The 20769-nt window shown below is 42.8% G+C and overlaps 1 protein-coding gene across 1 annotated transcript in view; it reads left to right on the forward strand.

The window, feature by feature from the left end:
* LOC138297008 (calpain-13-like) overlaps positions 1-20769 on the forward strand; it is a 511734-nt gene that overhangs the window by 281977 nt on the left and 208988 nt on the right. Inside the window, exon 13 of the mRNA XM_069236526.1 lies at positions 2150-2304. Coding sequence (XP_069092627.1) covers positions 2150-2304 — 155 coding nt within the window. The remainder of the gene's footprint in view (positions 1-2149; positions 2305-20769) is intronic.

Raw genomic sequence — 20769 nt, forward strand, 5'->3', positions numbered from 1 at the left:
GGAAGATCTCCTCCCCAGGCACATCTCTTTGTGTTGAGCCAGGCCACTTCACACCTCATCAAGGCAGCCTGGCCAGGCTGCCAGACACATGCCAATCAGAGCAAAGCAGCAAAAACACTGCAGGGCTGAAGTTGGCAACTTTTCAGGTAAAGTTTAAAACTCTTTACCTGAACAAGTTATATTAAATCCAACAACTGGAAGTTGTGGGATGTATTATAACAATTAATTTGATACCAAACCTTAGGTATCTGTTACTTAATGGGACTTTTAAAATTAAAATAAAGTCTCCCCATTCTAGCCATGGAGGCCATTCATTACAATGAGGGGAAAACAAATTTGGCTGTTTTCCTCACCAGGGCGTATAAAACTATTTTTATAAGGTCCCTGCTTATAGTTGTATGGTACGCAACCCTAGGGGCACATAGGGAACACCTTAGGGGTGACTTATATGTAAAAGAAAAGGTAGTTTAACACCTTGGAAGTACTTTTAATTCCTAAGCCGAATTGGCATGTAACTTTAATTTAAAAACTGCCAGTAGGGCAGGCCTGCCTTTAAAAGGTCCCTGGGAACCTCAGCAGTGCACCTATGGGTGCACTGCCTATGCTGGGGTCCCTAAACCTACATGCCCTGACATTAACTAGGGACTTATAGGTAGGTTAATTTTGCCAATTAGAGTTAGCCTAATTTTCATATCCACTTTAAACAGAGCACTAGCCCTGGGATTGGTAACCAGAGCCCCAGAGCACAGCCAAGAGTCAGTAACCACCAATATCTGTCCAAAAGGTTTGGGGGGTGACCAGGGCAAAAAGGAGGACTTTCCTACAGTATGATTGCCTTATTCCCATATGTAATTCACACTCATAATGGAAGGATTATAACAGTGATGAGTGCAAGGTGCTAACACATAGATGGCAGATTAGCACCCAGACATTCCATATTGACAAAAGAGGTTTTAATGCCTCTTTTTCAAAATTGAAAGCGAAAGGCTATGCAAACAATGTTTAGTTTTGGTTGCACAAATCTCAGCATGTTTATGTCTGATTGCAGACAGCTTTAGCTGTTTGAAGAACACATCATTCCTGCTTCATATGAAGTGGCCTTTAGCTCACCCCACTTCAGACACTGCTTGCATGTGTTCTTTTCGTGGTTTTCTATTGGCAGATAGGCTGCCCATCAACACCATAACATTTTATAAATGGTGACATTAGAATTCAGAGAAAGTGCATCAAGAATTCCTTTTTTGGACTGTGAATTCAACATGAGATGAAGCTTGTAATTAATCAGTGTTTGTTCTTTGATGTAGATACATTGCTTAACAGGATGACATTTTAATTGCTGGTTTATGGCTTTTTTGTTTAGAAAGTACTTGCTATTTTGATGCCCTAACCTGTTACAAAGACACAGTGCTATTTTAATTTTGATTTAATAATGAAGGTTTAATTGATTTACTTTGCTGTCATGAAAACATTTTGTTGGATTGTAAACATTTTATGTTCACATTATAAAAATGTACATATGAAATAATTTCTCTTTGTCAGAAGTATCTGCTATGTGATATATTTTAGTGTAGATGGCTTTTAGGTTCACCTATAGTACAAATGGTATCTTTCGACACCTTTTTATTTCATTCTTCTTTGAGGGCCAGGTATTCCTTTAATAGCACATTGTTTATGACAGTTATGGAGATCGCTCTCAAAGTTGGCCAGCAATCAGTCACTAAACATTTCCCCTAACAAAAAGCCAGAACAATTGCCAATGTTTGTTTGTAATAGGAGTAGTAGTATCGAAGCAGTATAGTAGTAGTAGTAGTAGTAGTAAAATAATAGCATATGCCAAAAAATAGTTTAGCAAGGTATCAGAGTATAGTTGAAGGAAGAAACATGGTCCTTTAAGGTAATGATCCAATAGAAGTAAAAGAAAAATTGTCTAAAGCATGATTTACCAATTATGCTCCAAAAGGACATCCTTTAGAGTCAAACCCTGTTTTTATGCTTTTATTTATTTTTCAAACCTCATTCAAATTTTCTGTGTAATTATTCATAATATTTTAGCAATACATTCAGACCTGTATTCAAAGAAATTAGGCTATATTTGGTGTTAGTTCTACAAGAATACTTACAACATCTATGTTCATTTCTCTAACTTCAGAAACCCTCTGGCAGAATCCTCAGTTTTTAATCAGGGTAACAGAAAAGGATGAGGTGAAAACTGGTCACAATGTTGTTGTGGCTCTCATGCAAAATCCGGATGACAGACCAAAGTTCATGACTACATGGCAACCGATTGGTTTCAAGATCATCCTGGTAGGTAGTACTAAGACATGTAAGTTAAGACTGCTTCTGAGAAGTTTCATTCATGTTTATTGTTCTTTAAATAGTAAATACGTTTTGAAGCGGTGCTCCTTTTAGGCTAATTTATTCCTCCTTTTACCATAATGTGTCATAATCTAATCTTAAATACACCAGATTTCGGCAATGACAGTCATACCTTCCACTTCCACTCAATTTCAAGATGGCCTATGTGTCCATTTCCTGACAATGGTGATCTTCCTTCTTTATGCCGCTATCTTTCTCCCGTTAGCAGGAAGGTCGCTTGTGAGCCGAAGTAGAGGACAGTCCCAAGCTCTTGTGGTCTGCATTATGCTCTGTTGCTTCAGACAATACTAGCCATGAATAGATGGCTAGTTAGGACAATGATAGGTAAAACTTGGCAGTCCTAGGTGTAACATTTCTGGAAGAGCATTAAGGTATGCTTAGTCATGCTTGCTTTCAACTATATAAGCTACACTATAATTTAGAAGCAAAATCTCATCAAAATAAATTCAAAATCTGCATTCATTGGCTTGGTAACTCCCCAGGCTTGTGATCTACATATTGCTCATTGAAATGCCATCACATTAGAAACCTTAGAATGTATCCTTCATCTGCACTTGTAATATCAAGGTACTATACTCAGCTATTCACAGTAACATGTTTGGAAATACCTATGGAGCTAGCGTTCTTGGTACTAAAACTTTTATCCAGTGGGGTACATTTCTTGCTGTAGTACAGAAGTGTGAAAATGCTAGGACTTTGTACAGACCCACTTCAATCCTTTGAGATGGAGAATACAAATCATACCACTACACCTTTGGTTTGACTTGCACAGCCTGTCTTTAAGCATATGTCAAATCAAAGTTATTGAATACATTGGCAATTAAAGCTTTTGCATAAACATTAGCTGTCTGCTTGGGGAGGCAGAGCTTTGGAGACAGAGAACCGAGTGGCTCTGTTCAAACAGTGTTAGGAACCAGAAACACCTGGCTGTTCTATTTGAAAACTCCAACATATATTTATCCAATATCTGGAACTCTCTTTCCATGAAGTCCTTGAGATTGTCTGGTATTCTATAAATGTTGTTTCTCCACAGTCCTGGTGCCAAATGTATGCAACTTGTCGGTCTTGCTACAGAGCTAAAGAGACAACAAGCCAAAAAATGCCTATATATGTTGCCAAAAAAAATTCTGCTGTTCTAATGCAAGTTTGAAAGAGAGTTCCATACTTTACACTAAGCTACTCACCAAATTCAATATAGCATGTTGTGGAGGGGGTTCATTTTCTCAGAGACTGCTACAAGAAGCCACACGATATCAAACACAGTTTTAGTGGGTTCTCATTCAGATGTCATAGTTTACTTTGGGTCTTTAAATCAGTGTGGTATTTCATATATCTGCTCTAGTCCAGTACTATATAAGACCAAGACCAGTTTTACTGAAGGGCCCTAAGCTTTACAAGTTCAATAGCCAAACCGTTCACACAGATTTGTCAGCTTTAAGCATGGCCTCTAGATCATCTCAGAGTTGTATCCACTTCTGAATGATTTCACAATCCCTGTACCTTTTTCCAGGTATTGGGCCATCTTGGACCTTAGTTCTAGCCCTTAATCAAACATGTCATCTGTTAGTGCTCTAGAAATATCATCCCATCCTTCACCACAACTGACCACAAGAACTTCTCATAAGCTATCCAAATAAAATTACAATGGACTCACAATCTCATTAGTTACTGTGCTATCTCAAGGGGGGAAAGCAAATCACAAAAAATTATGTTTGGGCCACCAAACATACTCCGCAGGGTTTTATTCAACTTATCAGGAAGGTGAGTAAATACAGATAGTTAATATTTCTTCGAATGTTCTGCTGTAGAGTGTTAGAAATGGGGTTTCTGGCTGGCTGGGATATGCATCTCAGCCAGGTGGAAACCACCACTCTAGTCAGGGCAAGTCAGTTTCACACCAAAGATAACTTGTGCTCACCCCCAGCAGCTTGGCACAGAGCAGTCATGCGTATCCCCAGAGGTCATGTGTAAAGCATTTGCGCAACACACTCACATCAGTGACATAATAAATACACCACAAAAGAGACTCCACACATGAATATATGAAAAATATATAGGGGGTCATTCTGACGCCAGGGTTGGCGGGAGCACCGCCAACAGGCTGGCGGTGCCCCGCAGGGCATTCTGACCGCGGCGGTTTGGCCGCGGTCAGAAGTGGAAAACCGGCGGTCTCCCGGCGGTTTTCCGCTACCCAAAAGAATCCTCCATGGCGGCGCAGCTCGCTGCGCCGCCATGGGGATTCTGACACCCCATGAACAAGATGGCGGTATGGGGTGTCGTGGGGCCCCTGTAAGAGGGCCCCAAAAAGAATTTCAGTGTCTGCTTTGCAGACACTGAAATTCGCGACGGGTGCAACTGCACCCGTCGCACCTTCCCACTCCGCCGGCTCAATTCTGAGCCGGCGTCCTCGTGGGAAGGGTGTTTTGCACTGGGCTGGCGGGCGGCCTTTTGGCAGTCGCCCGCCAGCCCAGTGCAAAACTCAAAATACCCTCAGCGGTCTTTCGACCGCGGAGCGGTATTTTGGAGGGGGGAACTCTGGTGGGCGGCCTCCGCCGCCCGCCAGGGTGAGAATCACCCCCATAGTGTATTGTGCATTGTGCATAAAATGTAGACCAACACGGCATGAAACATAAATAGTATGCATTCTATATGCAACTCCTGAGTCCGTATCCTTTTATGCTGACAATACAAGTATCAAAATGGCATACTTCATAACATCGGGAATTAAATGCAGTAGGTTAAGCAATAAATACCTGAGTCATCACATTTGTGCCTGAAGGTGCAATTGTTTAGCATGAAAACATATCATCCTTATGGGCTTCCCAGAACGTAACCCTTTCAGATAGTACAAGGCCAACATGATAGGAATCTTAACCACTGCACAGACAAGGCAAAACAATACACACAATGATATCAGGGTATGAAATAAAGCAGAGAAACCCTTTCAGATAGTACAAGGCCAAAAGTATAGGAATCATAACAACTGCACAGACAAGCCAAAACAATACACACAATGATATCAGGGTACGAAATAAAGCAGAGAAACCCACATGGCATCAGGAACCCTGCCCTCCTATTAGCAGAGATACAGTAACATCATGGACCTAGCTAGAAGGAATGGCTAAGTAATCTTGTACAGTAATAATGCACCCTGGAAATCCCTCGCAATGACATACAAACTAACGCAGGTGAATGAACACCCCATGACCCCCCTGGGATGCACCACAAGGGGCTAAGGCACAACCTATCTTCGCGGCTCACAGTAGTGATATCCACTCTCCCAAGAAGAATTTTGCAGCGCTCCTTTTTGGGGGAATGCAGTCCGGCTCCCTGGTGGCAATGTAGCAGGCAGGTATGCCATTGTCTTGACAACCCATCCACAGGAAGGTAGCAAGTGAGGGCAGGCACCACTGTTAGAATGCCATTAGTGCAGCCAGCATGGGTCACGGGGAGTCACAATGGCTGGCTCCTCTCAGTGTCCCCAGGCCAGTGAGTCCTCCTCTCGATGTTCCCTGAGTTAGGAACCAGGACGTTCCAGTCTCCTCTGGGCCAGAGCATAAACCATGCTCACCACTGGTGGGGTATCAATAAAGTGCTCAGTATGTGCTCAATGAAGAACTGGGGCGAAAACATAACATCGCTCACCTGGTGCTAGTGACACAGGACCAAGGGCACGCAGAAAATTACAAGCAACCTTAACCCTGTGCTGGGCCCTTGGGAGAAAACTGGTGGGGGGAAACACACAGCCACCCATGGCAAACAGTGGCGGTTCTTCTTAGCAGCCCCACAGAACCTTGACAGTCCAGAGTAGGGAGCAGGCTGGCAGCAGGGCAACATACAGAAAAGCTATCCAGATGAGTCCTTTGGGCACCCAGCAGACACCAGGGAGCAGGGTAACAAAAGAAGAGCAATACAGATGAGTTATTTGTGCAGTCCCTCTGGCAGAGGTTTATTCCAGTGCTTAGTTTGTAAATAAAAAACATGCCGGTGCCCAAAGCCCTCCTCTTAAACACATGGCTGCTGCAGTTAAATGTCCTAGTTTGGAATACTGAGGCAGGGTAATCCTGAAGCCCTCTCTGGCCTCTTCAATCCATTTAAAGCCACTCCCTGCCCCTTCAGATCACTCTTGCACTTTCTGCTTTCTCCCATCGCTTTTTCATTTTTTTCTTTCTCCGTCTTTTCATATGTGTCTTTTGCTCACAGCAAATGCTTGAGGCATAAGAATAAGTGCCAGTCCTCAAAAATAAGTGCTGGTGCTCGGCACCGGAAACAATATGCACAAATTTACCACTGGTTTATTCCCGGTTCTAAAAGTGCTCTAAAAATCAGGGGGCTACAGCCCCTCTACTTATACTTCAAATGTTCAGCTTTTAGATGGTGGGAAAAGGTTCCAGCCAGATCTGACCAGTTCTAGGAATGTCCCTTCTCCTCTGCCCTGACTCTGAGTGCAGGGCACAACCTATTCACATGTAAGTTGTGACCAGAACGACCTTCCCTCTTCCCAGCCCAGGAAGACTATCAGTATGCAGATGCCTCTTCTGTCACACCCATCCCATCCTGTGTGATGGCTGTCTGGAATGAATGCACCAAGTGGAGCTTTCACTGTGTCCCAGACATGCATTGGAGCCATGCTGCAAAGCAGCAGAGTTGTAAACACAGAGAAATGCCTGCTTGCTAAAAGTGGCTTTTCTAAAGTAGTAATGCACACATGTAAGGGCATTTCCAATGCAATCCTGTGAGAGGAGTAGCATTCACAGTAGTGAAGAACTAAATAGGATGTTTGTCACTACCAGGACATGTAGTGCATAAAGACATATGTCCTACCTTTTACATACACAGCACCCTGCCCATAGGGCTATCTAGGGCCTAAATTAGGGTTGACTTAGGTGTAGCAAAAAGGGAGTTAAGGGCGTGGTAAGTAGTCCCGTGCCCGGCAGTGGCAGGCCTAAGACATGTTTGAAAGGCTACTTCAGTGGCCAGGGCGATTTGCACTGCAGGCCTACTAGGAACATTTTTTTACAGGCCCTGGGTATATAGTATGCCACTTTACATGGGACTTACAGGTAACCTAAATATGCCAAACAGGTGTAAGTCAATTATACCAAGTTTTAGGGGAGAGAGCACTAATTAGCACTGATGGAAGTGCCCAGAGTCCTAAAACCAACAAAAAGAGGGTCAGAGAAATAGGAGGAGAAAGGCAAAAGTTTTGGGGACAACCCTGCAGAAAGGGGCATTTCCAACATGGAGCCACTATTTTTGTTAATTTACATACTTCATTTATAACTAATTGTTATAATTAATGTGAAACTTTTATATAGTTGCTCCTTATTCTTGCCCGTGGGTTTTGATAGTAATTGTTTGTTTTACTGCTTCAGTATTGTTCCAATTAAGTGGATTGAAATCATGTGTGTAAGCAATTCCCCTTGCAACACTCAGCGAGGGCCATGCAACCACCATGGCTCACTGGAGGGAACATGTAATATTTATTGTCTATTAAAGTATGCCAATGGGTATAATTCATATTGTTTATTATTCAGTGGTATGAGCTTAGAATCAAAGGTGAATGTGGATCAAAGAACCGGGAATAAAGGAGAGGGCGAAGGAAGGGGGAAGACCTTGGAAATTGTAAAAGGCTGATGGGTGAAAGTCTTGAAGTTCGACTGGCAACATCTCCTTTGGGGTAGGAAGAGCAACTGAGGAAATATTGTAGGGTGAAATTCTTGGAGAACTGATTAGCTCTAGTCCAGAGGGTAAATGTGAGGCTGCACTGATCACTGTATCTCATGATAAGGGTGGGGAATTACTAGGGCAAAGCATTTCTGATCAATAATGTATTGAGGTTCTCTAGGAGTGTACTCCAGGCCTATCTATAGGGCATCTGAAGAGGCCCCTGGCCTCCTCTCTCTGCAGGCTGCAGAGTCCTGCATCAGCCTCAGCCAATTTAAAATGGGCATGGCACAACACTGCAAAGAAGGGGCTTTTGCTTTCCAATGTGCAGTGATCATGCGTTATGCAACCAGGAAGGCAAAGTTAGTCAGGCATGTGGCTGCCCAGTCTTTCTTGGACCGCTTATAAATACCCAGTGTGATTGATGTCCAGTTGTGGTGGATGAGCTTGACTGTGCTAGTGCATATGGAGTATATTATTTGGGACAAAAATGGCCCTAGTGAGGGGCAAGTGGTAGAGATTAGCTATTTCTGCAGAGCAGTGGGGACAAGCACAATCATCTGCGGGAAGTATTTATTGATGGTGGTGTGAGAGAGGTAGGCCCTGTGTAAGATAAACAACTGCATCAATTTATATTTAACATCTTTGGGATACTGATTGCAGTAACAGAAGGGCCTGTGACCATTCCTTTCCACTGAATATCATGCCTGCTTCTATTTGCCATGTGTCACAAAGGGGTGTTAAGGAAAGTGTCGTGTGGAAGAGCAGGATCTTGTAGAATCTGGAAATCTGTCTAAATTCAGTTGTAGTTGTGAACAAAAGGCTGCTCAATTCATTTGTATGAAGTGGACATAGTACAGTACATATCTCATCGAGAGAGAGCCACCAGAGCTACCTGCTCAAACAATGGACAGATAGATTATATAATTTGAAGTGAGGGGCTTCTAATCTGTCTGCATCAATTGAGGACAAATCTTACCAAGTCTTACCACTGGTACTCTCAAAAGCAAAGGTGGATTTCCCATTAAGTAAAGATTAGAGCATCTGATTGGCTCTGTAATTCAGTAATTGGGGTGTATAGTGGGTGGTTAGCCAAGCAAGCAGTATTTCTGCTTTGTATGCCTGACCAGGCATAATCACTTTGAAGGCATTCTAATTAGTGGAGCAACATTCAGTGGAACCCTCGTTAGCCTCAAAGTAGGCCTTGATATAGGACACCAAGCAGTTCTGCAAAGGGAGTTCTTCCAGGGCAGTGCCCTGGAGGCACCAAGTGGTATAGGATGAAGAGTCCTACTGAAGTGGAGGTAACTTACTAGAGAGCTATGGTCCAGTATGGTTGTGCAAAGGTAGTTTGACAAGGAGTGCTCTGGACAAAGTTCTGTGCAACAGAGGATATAATTGAGACTCACATACAGGTTGTCTGGGGGAGGATATTAAGAGAATAGTCGCAGCCTGGAGTTTTGGTGTCTCCAAACATCTGCTAGGGACCAATGATGTAGCTTATATATGACAGATTTGGCATTGCCTGTTGTGGCCACTTGGGGCGGTGCAGGTGAGATCTGTTGAGGGAGGTATACAATTCTGATTGAGGTTCTTTCCAACCCCCAGCGGAGATGGATTAATGCTGCGAGTAAGTGTGATACTCAGGCTAAGAACTCAAACTGATTCAAATTTGGGCCATAAACTCTGCCCAGAACCAAAGGGAGCCAATCTGAATTATCCTTCATCTTTCCTTCATTATTGCTCATCCCAGTGTTGTTGGGCCAGTAGTTACCCAGGTTATAAAACAGTCACCTTTCTGAATGGTCTTGCTGGCTTTTTTTGTTAGGCTTTAAAAGGCCCTGGAGCAGCCTTCTCTTGGATAGCTGGTAGGAACGCAAACAGAAACTGCTAAAAAGAAGGCAGTCAACTGTGTGTGATTATTTGGGATTGGGTTAGATGCTCAAAATAATCATAGCTAGTCTGAGCTAGGAACTCGCTTCTCACCACCATCCCCATTGAACATAATTGAACCTAGTGAAGACACACTGATTTTTTTTTGGCTCAGCCTGTGAAGGGCCTACAGATGTGACCTGCTCTCCAACTGTACCGTAGGACTGAAAGTCCTCTACAGCAGTTAGTTGGCTGGCATCTTGTTAGCAATTGTAATAGAAAAGTCTGAAGAAGGGCCCCATTCAGTGGGGAAGAAGCAGCAATTATGTTTAGAGTGGACTGCACTGGACTATGCTGAAGCCCATCCATATTGTGACCTGGTTTACTGGAGCCTTTCCTGAAAGTCTAAAGGAAGAAATCCAGTACTAGCATAAAAGTGAGAGACAATGATTTTGGATCTGTGGATGACCAGGTTAGGGTGGTGAGACTATTTTCAGGATGATCATGCTCAAATTTGTTTGCAGCAAAGAAAAGGGCTTCAACATACCTTGCAGTTAATGTTTGCAGTTAAAGCATTCAGCCTTGTAGCACTGACGAAGTTTGAGCTCCAGAAAGTGGCTAAGTCAAAAGGAAAAAATTGGTACTGGAGCAAGGAAGTTACTGGGATATCCAAGTGGCCTCTATAACTAAGGAATCTGGCTTTGTCCACTCAAGCTTTTAGCTAAGAAGCAGTATTAATTACTGGGTGTAAACTAAGTTCATGTTAAAAATCCATTAGCCTTTATTTTTCATTCCAGTCTTGTTGGACCAGGAGAGACTCTGGTTTTCAAAATATTCTGGATGGTCTCATTGGATTTTTTAGTTTTTGGTGTCCTGTGAAACTGCCATACAGCGGTCCACTTCATGTGCTCTGCTGCCTAACGAGGATGTCAAATTGGTTAATTCTAACTGTTATTTTTAATTTTTAAATACAGCCACATTGGCCACATTGGTTTGATGCAGAAAATACAAGATTGGCCTAACAGGTAAAGGTAACTTGTACTGCATTGTACATTTACCCTACCCACATGAATGACTGAAATTGAACCACACCAGACTACTATTGTAGCCTGATTGGTTGCAGCCCACCACTGCCCCACCACATGCAAAACATCATTGGGCCTTATTTAGAGTATTGTGGACATTATATTTCACCACAAACCCTGGCTGCCAAAATGTCGATTTGTCATCTCTATTTAGATTTAACCGAACCATCCTTTTTCTGCCTCTGGGTCTACTTGTGAGAATGTTAGATCGACAGCCCTGTGGGTATTCAGCAGTAATTCCAAGTACCTCAGATCACCCTCTAGGTTTGGGGATGATGTTCTGACATGATTGTTCTATGTTCAAGATGGCCAGGTAAAGACTGGCATCACAGAACAGAAAAAATTAAAAATAATCCTACACCCAGGAAAAAAAAATCCTACTTGTCAGGGCCTTTCATTTTTTGTTTTTCAGAAAACAGGCTCCGCCTTAGAACAATTATTTTTAAAAAACAAAAACATTTTTATGGGCAGCTTCATAAAATATGGCAGTTGCTCACCAGAGCTACAGTGCCTTAAGAGGAATGCCTCTGAATACACTGACATCTCTGCCAGGCAGGAGGAGATTTCCAAATATGCCAACATAGCGAACCCTATTTTGAACACTAACTGAGACCAGAAGTGCTCCACAGCACTCAGTTGGCTGGCCTCTTATTAGCAGTTGTGATGGAAAAATCTGAAGAAAGGCTGCATTCAGTGTGGAAGAGAAAGCTATTTTGTTGAGAGTGGACAGCAGTTGTTTCTGCTGAAGCCCAGCTTTAGTATGACCATTTTATTGAAGCCTTTTCTGAAAGTCTGCAAGAACTAGCTAGAAAGTCTGCAAGAAGTAGCTGATACTAGAAGGAAGCTGTCCAGTGTTTGCATAAAAGTGAGACATATTGATATTGGACATGTGGATGACCAGCTCAGGATGGTGAGGCTACTGGGTAATGAAGGCCTTCAGTGAAAGGAAAATGTTGGTAGTGGCACAAGATGGCAGAGTAGATGGAACAGGCAAATTACCTCTATGGCTAAGGAGTCTAGCTTTGTCTCAATCAAGCTTTTGGCTCTGAAACTGAAGGCTTTAGAGGGAACACAGATTCCTCCTCACTGCCTCGATGCATCCTCATCCGAGTAAAATTATAATAAGGCAGACAAGATATCCATTGAAGACTCTAAATCAGGCCCTGAGTCATGAGGTAAAATGTTGACTCTGAAACATACTAGGCCTGCCAGCCTCCAATCCATTGTGATTCGCATTGAGGCAGACGTGACTTCCGGTCTGCGGTGTGCTGGCTATATGTCCAACTTGATGGGGGTTACCAGACTCCTTGCTGGCGATGGTAGCAGGGTTGCCACTTTTCTTGTTGTTTGAAGAGTTTGCAAAGGCCCGGACATTATGCTATAAGACTGTAAACAAAATCTTATGTATTTGCTTTTTACCATATGTTTTCTGTCTTTATTTACTTTAATTGTTCAACAGGAAGCGTTAACACTGCTGTAGAGCACATTTTAAAGTGGTTTCTATTTATATTTCCTGTTTGACGTATGTACAGATAAAGGCTAAAAGCACTGGCTTTTGGTGGTTTTGCCTATTTTTGTAAAGGCCAGGACATCAAAATGCTAGTGATATTGGTTCAAACCTAGCTAGTAATTAGGAATGTAAGACTCATTTTGATCCAGGAGACACATTCAGGTGATGGGGAGCAGTTCAAAGTTTCTGTACAATCACCAACAAAGCAGTTGACCCAACGCGCATGACGGACTATGCGTGTCACCGCTGCCATTTTGAAAACAGGCAGAATTTGAGACATACATGCAATTTGTATAAGGCCACCATTTTGAAATCAAGTGGAACATGTTTGTGGCAACATAATCTCCTGGGGACTGTATTCATTGTGCTAAAGTCCCTCGACAACTCAATGTTATCAACTCACTTCAAGTTTATAAGGTCATTGATTTAAATTAGGTGCACGGATGGTGTTTCACCTGCGTTACCCTTTTTGCAACACCTGGCAAACCACTTTTGAAGTGGACACGATGGAAGGAATCATTTGAAGCATTCTTGGGTGCAGTCTATGGTGATTAATTTAGGGGTGATGAATTTCATGGAGTTTCACTGTGAGGAATTTAATGGAGTTACATAAAAACTCTGCATCATTCAGTGGAGCTTCACCAATGGGTGACTAATGTCCATGTTGCACTATTCACATTGCAATTTAGTGGCAGTAAAGGGAGCAACACTGAAAAATCAGCCCAAACATTACCATGCGATGCGCAAGAGCACATGGCCATTCAAGTTGACTTTGCTGCCGCTTGAGTACATAATCAACTCGAGCAGCAGCAAATCTACTCGCAAGCAGTACTCTGCTCACAACCTCCCATGTTAGAAAATGGCGCTGGGGGCCCCAAATCTCACCTTCTCTTGCATTTCTGGAGTATCGTCAGAAAAAATGCCACTATGTGGCGATTGGCAGAATTTGTCCTGTACTCAGCATGACAACAGTAATGGGGAGTCATCAAATTCTACCAGTTCGGCAGGCAGACTGAACAATTCTGCCTTCCCATAAACACATTCACCAGTTAAAAGAAAAAACCTGATACACAACTTAGGTCTCGAGGGCAGAACAATTTTAAAGGCGCTACATTTAGTTAAGGTGAGCGAACAATCCCATCAAAATGAAGTCAGTTAACAGGGTCCGGCTGATGTAGTTGATGAATACACAACTATAATTCAAGCTTTAGACAAGTGATGTTTGCCAAGCAGTAATGTGGTATTAGAAAGGCACAAGTTCCTCATGAGGCACGAAGGGAAGGAGACTCTTTGGACAATTGTGTGGCAGCTTTAAAATCATTGGCACTCACATGTAATTATTGTGATATGCGTGATGAGGTTATTTGTGACCGACTAATAGAAAAGACATGCAATAGGAATATTCAAGCATGATAACTGAATATTGACAATCTGGATTTAGAATCTGCCATAAAAATTGCTAAGACTATTGAAAATTCTGATGCTTCGGAGAAATACCTGCTCTCAGTGACAAGAATGAGTGTGGAGAAGTTACCAGTCATCAGCATAGATTCCCACCCAAACTTTTCAAGAATTCCAAAAAGGGTAATTTTCAAGGGTTTGTGTGCCTTTGCATTGAGTGAAGAATGTCAACAAGTCATGGAAAGGATTAGGGGCCAGATGTAGCAAAAAGCAAAATTGCGACTTGCAATTTGCGAGTCCATCCGACTTGCAAATTGCAAGTCGCAATTTGCTATGCAGTACGGTGTCTCAGACACCGACTGCGACTCGCAATGGGGTCGCAATGACCCACCTCATGAATATTCATGAGGTGGGTCGCAAATTGCGGCCCCATTGCGAGTATAGGCACTCGCTAACATGGAGGCCTGCTGACGTCAGCAGACCTCCATGTTCGCGACCTGCTTTTAAATAAAGCAGTTTTTTTTTTTTGAAGTGTAGCCCGTTTTCCTGACAGGAAAACGAGCTGCACTGCAAAAAAAACGAAACCTTTTGTTTCGGTATTTTTTCAGGGCAGGGAGTGGTCCCTTGGACCACTCCCTGCCCTGAAAAAATATTTTGGGGTCCAGTCACAAACTGGAAGGGGTCCCATGGGGACCCCTTCCAATTTGCGAGTGGGTTACCATCCACTTGAAGTGGATGGTAACTGCGATGCCATTTGCGACCGCGTACGCGGTAGCAAATGGTATTGCATCCCACAGCGACTCGCAAATAGGAAGGGAACACCCCTTCCTATTTGCGAGTCGCAAATGCATATTGCGAGTCGGTAACGACTCGCAATATGCATTTCTGCATGCCAAACCCACGTTTGCGACTCGCAAACGGCGAATTTCGCCGTTTGCGACTCGCAAACGGGTTGCTACATGTGGCCCTAGGAATATTAAATTACAGGGTCAACCCAGTAACTCTAAGAACCAGCATAAATATATGCAATCCAATAACTATGATTCACTCGGGAAAGTATCTACTTAAAGAGTAATGTTGAAGAAGAAAAACAATAAACAAAATATAAAATAAAAGAAAATGAGATAAGCTACAGCAAAACACAAACACACCCACACAATAGGTGCTAGTTGATTCCTTATATGATTATTAAACACATCCAGGAAATTACTGCAGTGTGCGTCAAACCTGGAAGAATCTGACTGATTCGTCCAGGATGGGTGCACGCTAGTCTGCACGGCGTAGGCAGTGTTTAGTGAGTTCCATGATGTGCTGTTGATTTAGCTAAACGAGTTTTGCCCTTGGATATTGTTGGACCCCTATGGCAAGCATCTTCTTCTGTTGTTCTCTCTTCTTGCGCTTTGGAGTACTAGTTAACTAGGATTGATCTTTTTTGGACATTTCTTGTGTCTTTGGTCTCCATTTATGCAAGAACCTAGATGATTTCTGGGCCTTTGACTCCATTGCCTCAATTCTATATTTCAAGGTTTGTTTTAGGTTGCATTTACATATTGTCCTTGTGAAACTTTGTCCTGATAATGGTCCTGGTCAAGTTTACCTTTGGGCTGAAACATCAAATTTTGTTTATATAATGTGGACTGCTGACTGTTTGGTTTTATATACACATGTGATTTTTCCTTATTCGAAAGAGCTTTTGGGTGTTTTAGTCAAAACACCTGCAGCCTATTACGCTTTATTACATATCAGTTCTCTTGTGTTGCACTTTAATTTGTAATTGTTAAGTATATTGGTTGTCTTGTTTACTTCCTTTGATTTTTTATCAAATTCAATCAATATTTTGCAATAATTTCTTGAGCGTGTTTAATTATCATATAAAGGATTACTATCACCTATTGTGTGGCTGTTTGTGTTTTGTGGTAGACTTACCTTATTTTACTTACTTTTATGTTATTTTTTTATTTTTCTTCTTCAGCATCACTCTTTAAGTAGATGTTTTCCCGAGTGAACCATAGTTACTGTATTATATGGCAAGGCTTATAGCAGATATAATGAACTTTCTGTCTTTGAAACTTTTTGATCATAATGATCTTAGCATTTTAACTGATGGAAGTTATGATGGTATCAGGGCTGCGTTACTTCGGAGAAGGAAAGATGGAAGGGAAGAAACAATTGCATTTGCCTCCAGAGCTTTGCAAGGATCGTTATTGACATAGTCCACTATAGAGAAGGAAGCAATGGATTTGTGGTGTGATGCACAACATTTTAGACCGTATTTGTGGGGCATTCCTGTTGTTTTGTATTGGTGGTCTTCTTCACTACAGAGGGTGGAAGTAGGGCCACACCCAGAATTGCCAAATGGCAGAATCAGTTGCAGGAAAAACATTACTGTATAAGGTGTGTTCCTAGGAGGAAAAATGTGGTCACTGACTTTTTGTCCAGGATGTCGAAAATGAAATTACCAATGATGAAGTAGTTCTGTGTACTACAGACAAAGTGTTGGTATTTTCCATTGATGCGATTTCAGAGCAAGAATGGAGGGATGCTTTGGTTCAAGATACTGTTTTGCCCCAGGTCAGAAGCTGAATAGTGTGGGGTTGGTTGGCCTAATACTAAAGGTTTGAGGATGGAATTTGTTCCTTGTGTGCATGTAGCATCAGAGTTGACAAGTATTGGTTTGTATGTTTGAACAATTAGTGGTGCCAGCCAATTTGAGAATGAGCGTATGTGTGATAGCCCATGATGGGCATTTGGGTATACATGCAATGAAACATACGGTTGAAGAATAACTTTGATGTTCAAGGATTGATAAAGCAGTGGAGAATTACGTGCCTGATCATGATAGTTGTGTTGTGAGTGACAAGAGCCATTCTGCCAAACCATCCTCTCTAGTTCTAATAGAAATGGGCATGTCTCCTTGGTCCAAGTTGGGCTTGCACATTTTTGGACCTTTTAAAGTCCCTGGTGAAGCTCCGAAATAGGCTGTCGTAATCATTGATTAGGTGCCCAAGTAGTCTGAGGTTGCCTTTTTGAACACTATTGAGACTCAGACTATTATTGACTTTTTACAAAATGTTTTCAGTAGGGAAGGGTATCCCACTGAGTTAGTTTCGGATAATGGGATCAAACTGGTTTCAGAGGAAAAGAAGACATTTTTGGGTGAGTATGGCATATTTCTCACTCATACCTCTTTATATCATCCAAGAAGAAATAGATTAATAGAACGGTTAAAAAGCACACTGAAGGATCAAATACAATAAGCACTGGTCAACAGGCTAAATTAGAAACATGCCATGAGTAAAATGTTATGGTGTATATGTTCTACACCTAATGAGACCACTGGAGTTTCTCCTTTTGTCTTACTTAGAGGACGTGTTCCAGGATCTTAGTTGAACAGAGAACGGTGGGACATGTCAATATTGAGTCTTCCAAGTTAGAGAAGGTAGTAGATGTCAGAAAAAAGCCATGGACAGATATTGTGTTACAACCAACAATGTAGTAAAAGTAAGAGAGAGATGTTGGGTGTGAATAAAGAAGCCATGTCAAGTCCAAGACTGAATCAAAGTATTTTTCTCCGATAAGAGGGGGGCATTTAGGGCCTCATGCTCTATGTACTAGTGATTGTTGTGGGTGGAACAAGGACAAGCTTATATTAATTCCAGACAACAAAGATGGTGTTGCATGCAATCGCTCGGGGTAATGCTGTTGATGAATGTTATGATGTCTCGAGCTCTCATCCAAAATATTCTTGGTATTCCAGGCACTTGCATGGTCGATTTGATGATTTGGCACTAGCTAATGGTCACATACTGTGGGCATTTAACATATGTGCATGTTATCATATAGTAAGAGATAAACTATTTATGCTACTAATAGTGTGTGAGACAACAGCTGGGCTGGCAGAGTCCCTTCAGGCTCACTTCCAAGGGCTCAGGTCTGGGATGGCACTGCTTAGGAGGGTAGGACCCACACCTGGCACAGTTCAGGTGCTGGGTTCAAGGTGGCTGGAGCCTTCTGTCCCTGTGGCTGTGGTCAGGAGGCCAGCCAACTAGCCCTTGGAGTCACTGTGGTGGTCATGGGTTCAAGAAGAAGGTCCAGTCCTTTACTCAGGCAGCAGAGCAACAGAGTGGCAGTCCTTGTTGCAGAGCAGCATAGTAGTCCTTCTTCAGAAAGCAGGAAGAACTACACAAACTCATGGGAGTTCTCATCGCAAAGGCATAAGGACCTAGGAAGACCATCAGCATTGGCATGGTCTCTTCGATGCTCCACCATAAAGTTCATTCCCTACTGTAAGGAAGCGCTCTTTTTGCATGTTCAGCCCCATGTTTTTGGACTGATACTGCTTGTTTTTTTACTTTGAGAGTGCACTGAGGCCTGCTAAACAGACCTCAGTGCCAGTGTTGTGACCCTATACAGATTGCATGTCGAATTGCGTACATCCAATTGGCAAGAACTGGCTTACTAATAAGTCATAGGTTTATGGTACCAAAGGGTACCCAATGAATGTAGGGCAGAGTGTCCACTTAGGGCTGTAGCACTGTTTGTGCCACCCTGTGTGAGACAAAGAACAAAATGGCTCCCAGCCTACCACTGCAGACTGAAAGAAAGTGTTTACACTGCCAGTTTGACTTTCCCATTCAAACCAATGGCAAAGCTACCCTTTCCATTTAAAATACATGTAAGTCTCCTCTAAGAAAGGCCTATGGAACCCTATGGCAGAGAGCTGTGATTAAAACAGGGAATACATCTTTCGTATGTCCACAACCTGGTGGACTACATTTGGGGCTAGCTACTCTGAGGACACCAGATGACACCTAGCAGTTGTCATGCGGGCTCCAGTGTCTCTCAGAGCCTCTATCCTCTGCCCATTGATGGTGACCCACTGCCTCTATTTTTTAATGTTGCTAGGCATACGGGCCTTTGGAACTATCTCTTTGTCACCCAGCGGCACTAGAGTAATCTCTTCACTACCCCCAACACTAACTGGGACAATCGCTGCCCACAAGTGGGGGCTTAGCATCCCTCTTGTAGAGCCCAACCTGTTGGCACACATAGCCTAAGGACATGTTGTTAGGGGACCATTTCTTCTTCTGCTCAGGAGGGGATTGGGAGTCCTGACCTGTGGAACTATGTTGGGGACATTTAGAGAACTCCTTGATTTTATGTTTGTCTCCCCCCTCCTTTTTCTGGTGGGGACCCTGCCAACCCTTGTGGTGATCATCACAAGATATCTTTTTGTGGACTCTGCTGCTGAGCCAATGGTCTGCCTACATGGCAGGTTCTCTGGGGTCAGTGAGATTCCTATCAATCAGGTGTTCGTGCAGATCTGAGAAACAAATACTAACTATATGCTCTCTAGCAATTAGATTATACAGCCCTGGGTAATCCTTTACTTCACTGTCCTTCACTTAGCAATTTAGTGCCTTGCAAAAATGATCAAACACAATCCACCCATGTCTACCAGGCCATCTTCTGGCTATACTTTGACAGGGTCAGGCAATTCTTCCTAGTCAGGGTCTATTTCATAAGGGGATTTTACATGCCGTCTCCTTTCGCTTGGACTAACAGGGCATAGGGAATTTGCCTCCTGAGACTGGTCCCACAATCATCGTCAGGGGCCCAGTTCACCTCTAAGGCAACCTCAAAAGCCTTTATCCAGATATCTATGTCCTCATCCAAAACAAAGCAAGGCACAAGATCCTTTGGGATGAGGACCCTTTTTTCTCCAGTGGACACTGGGGTAATGTTGCCACCATTGATGCAAAGTCTCAGTTTGCTTGCTCCGATTTCCAGCACTCTCAGGCTCTTTTCATAAGCCAACCTTAGTTTCTTCTAGAGCCAGCTTCCCTTCCATTGTAAGCCTTGCCTTTTGTACCCTGAACTACTTTTCTGCCTTTATGTCAGCTCCTCTGGGGACCAATTCCTTGAAGACACACTGCTCCCTGCCCTCACACTGGGCTATCTTTCAGTGGGCATATGGTCTCCTTCCTCTGGGAGCTCCCGCTCAGGACCCGCAGCCAGGCCCTCCTCTGCTCTTACATCATGTCCCCTCTCATCAGGATTATACTTGTTAAGATTTTCCTCTTCAGACTCCTCACAAGTGGATTGCATCCATGTGACGCCCTCTGAGGCACAACGAGCTATCTGAAGGTTTAGCTTTGTTGTCCTCTTTCCAACACACAGCCCCCTCTCCTTTTAGAGTTTCTGCAGCTCAGTCCTACTGAAGCTATCCACATTGAGCATTTCCATCTCCATGATATAAGACAAAGAGGAAGGGAACCTAAGTTTAGAAAAAAGAAAAAATAGCCAACCAGAAATCCTGGGAGTAATGAAAAAGGCTCAAATTTGTCTCAGAGTACGTCTTGGGGATTTTCAGTGTAACACAAAATCGCTGTAGGGTGCTGCACAAGTTCTGCATGTTACAAAAATGTATCTCAAGGCTTAGAGTAAACTAGGATAAGACATGCATGTTCCTCTTACACCACTAAGCATTAGCTTCCCCACCACTGTCATGGGATAAAACTACATTCAGATACTTAGGGAGCCAGATTCATCACAGAGTCTAACCTTATCATGGGTAACATACAAAGGCATATTAGGACAACTAGGAATAATTCATTTGTAGAGTGGTTTACCCCTATCAAAAACGGGCAGGCATTTTTTGTCCAAAATGACAGTCCCACCTCAGCTGTATAAATTCACCAACATTGTATTAACATTGTCACATTTCTGTATTTTTGCAGCACTTCAAACAGTAATAAAGTGAAAGTATTATTGTTATGTTGGAGAAAGGGGTCCTTATTATGCCTAGTGGTAGGTGGTCTGGATTTTGTACACCTTGGTTTCTTCTTGGAACAGCAG

This window comes from Pleurodeles waltl, chromosome 5, assembly GCF_031143425.1.
Source record: "Pleurodeles waltl isolate 20211129_DDA chromosome 5, aPleWal1.hap1.20221129, whole genome shotgun sequence".
Lineage (NCBI taxonomy): Eukaryota > Metazoa > Chordata > Amphibia > Caudata > Salamandridae > Pleurodeles > Pleurodeles waltl.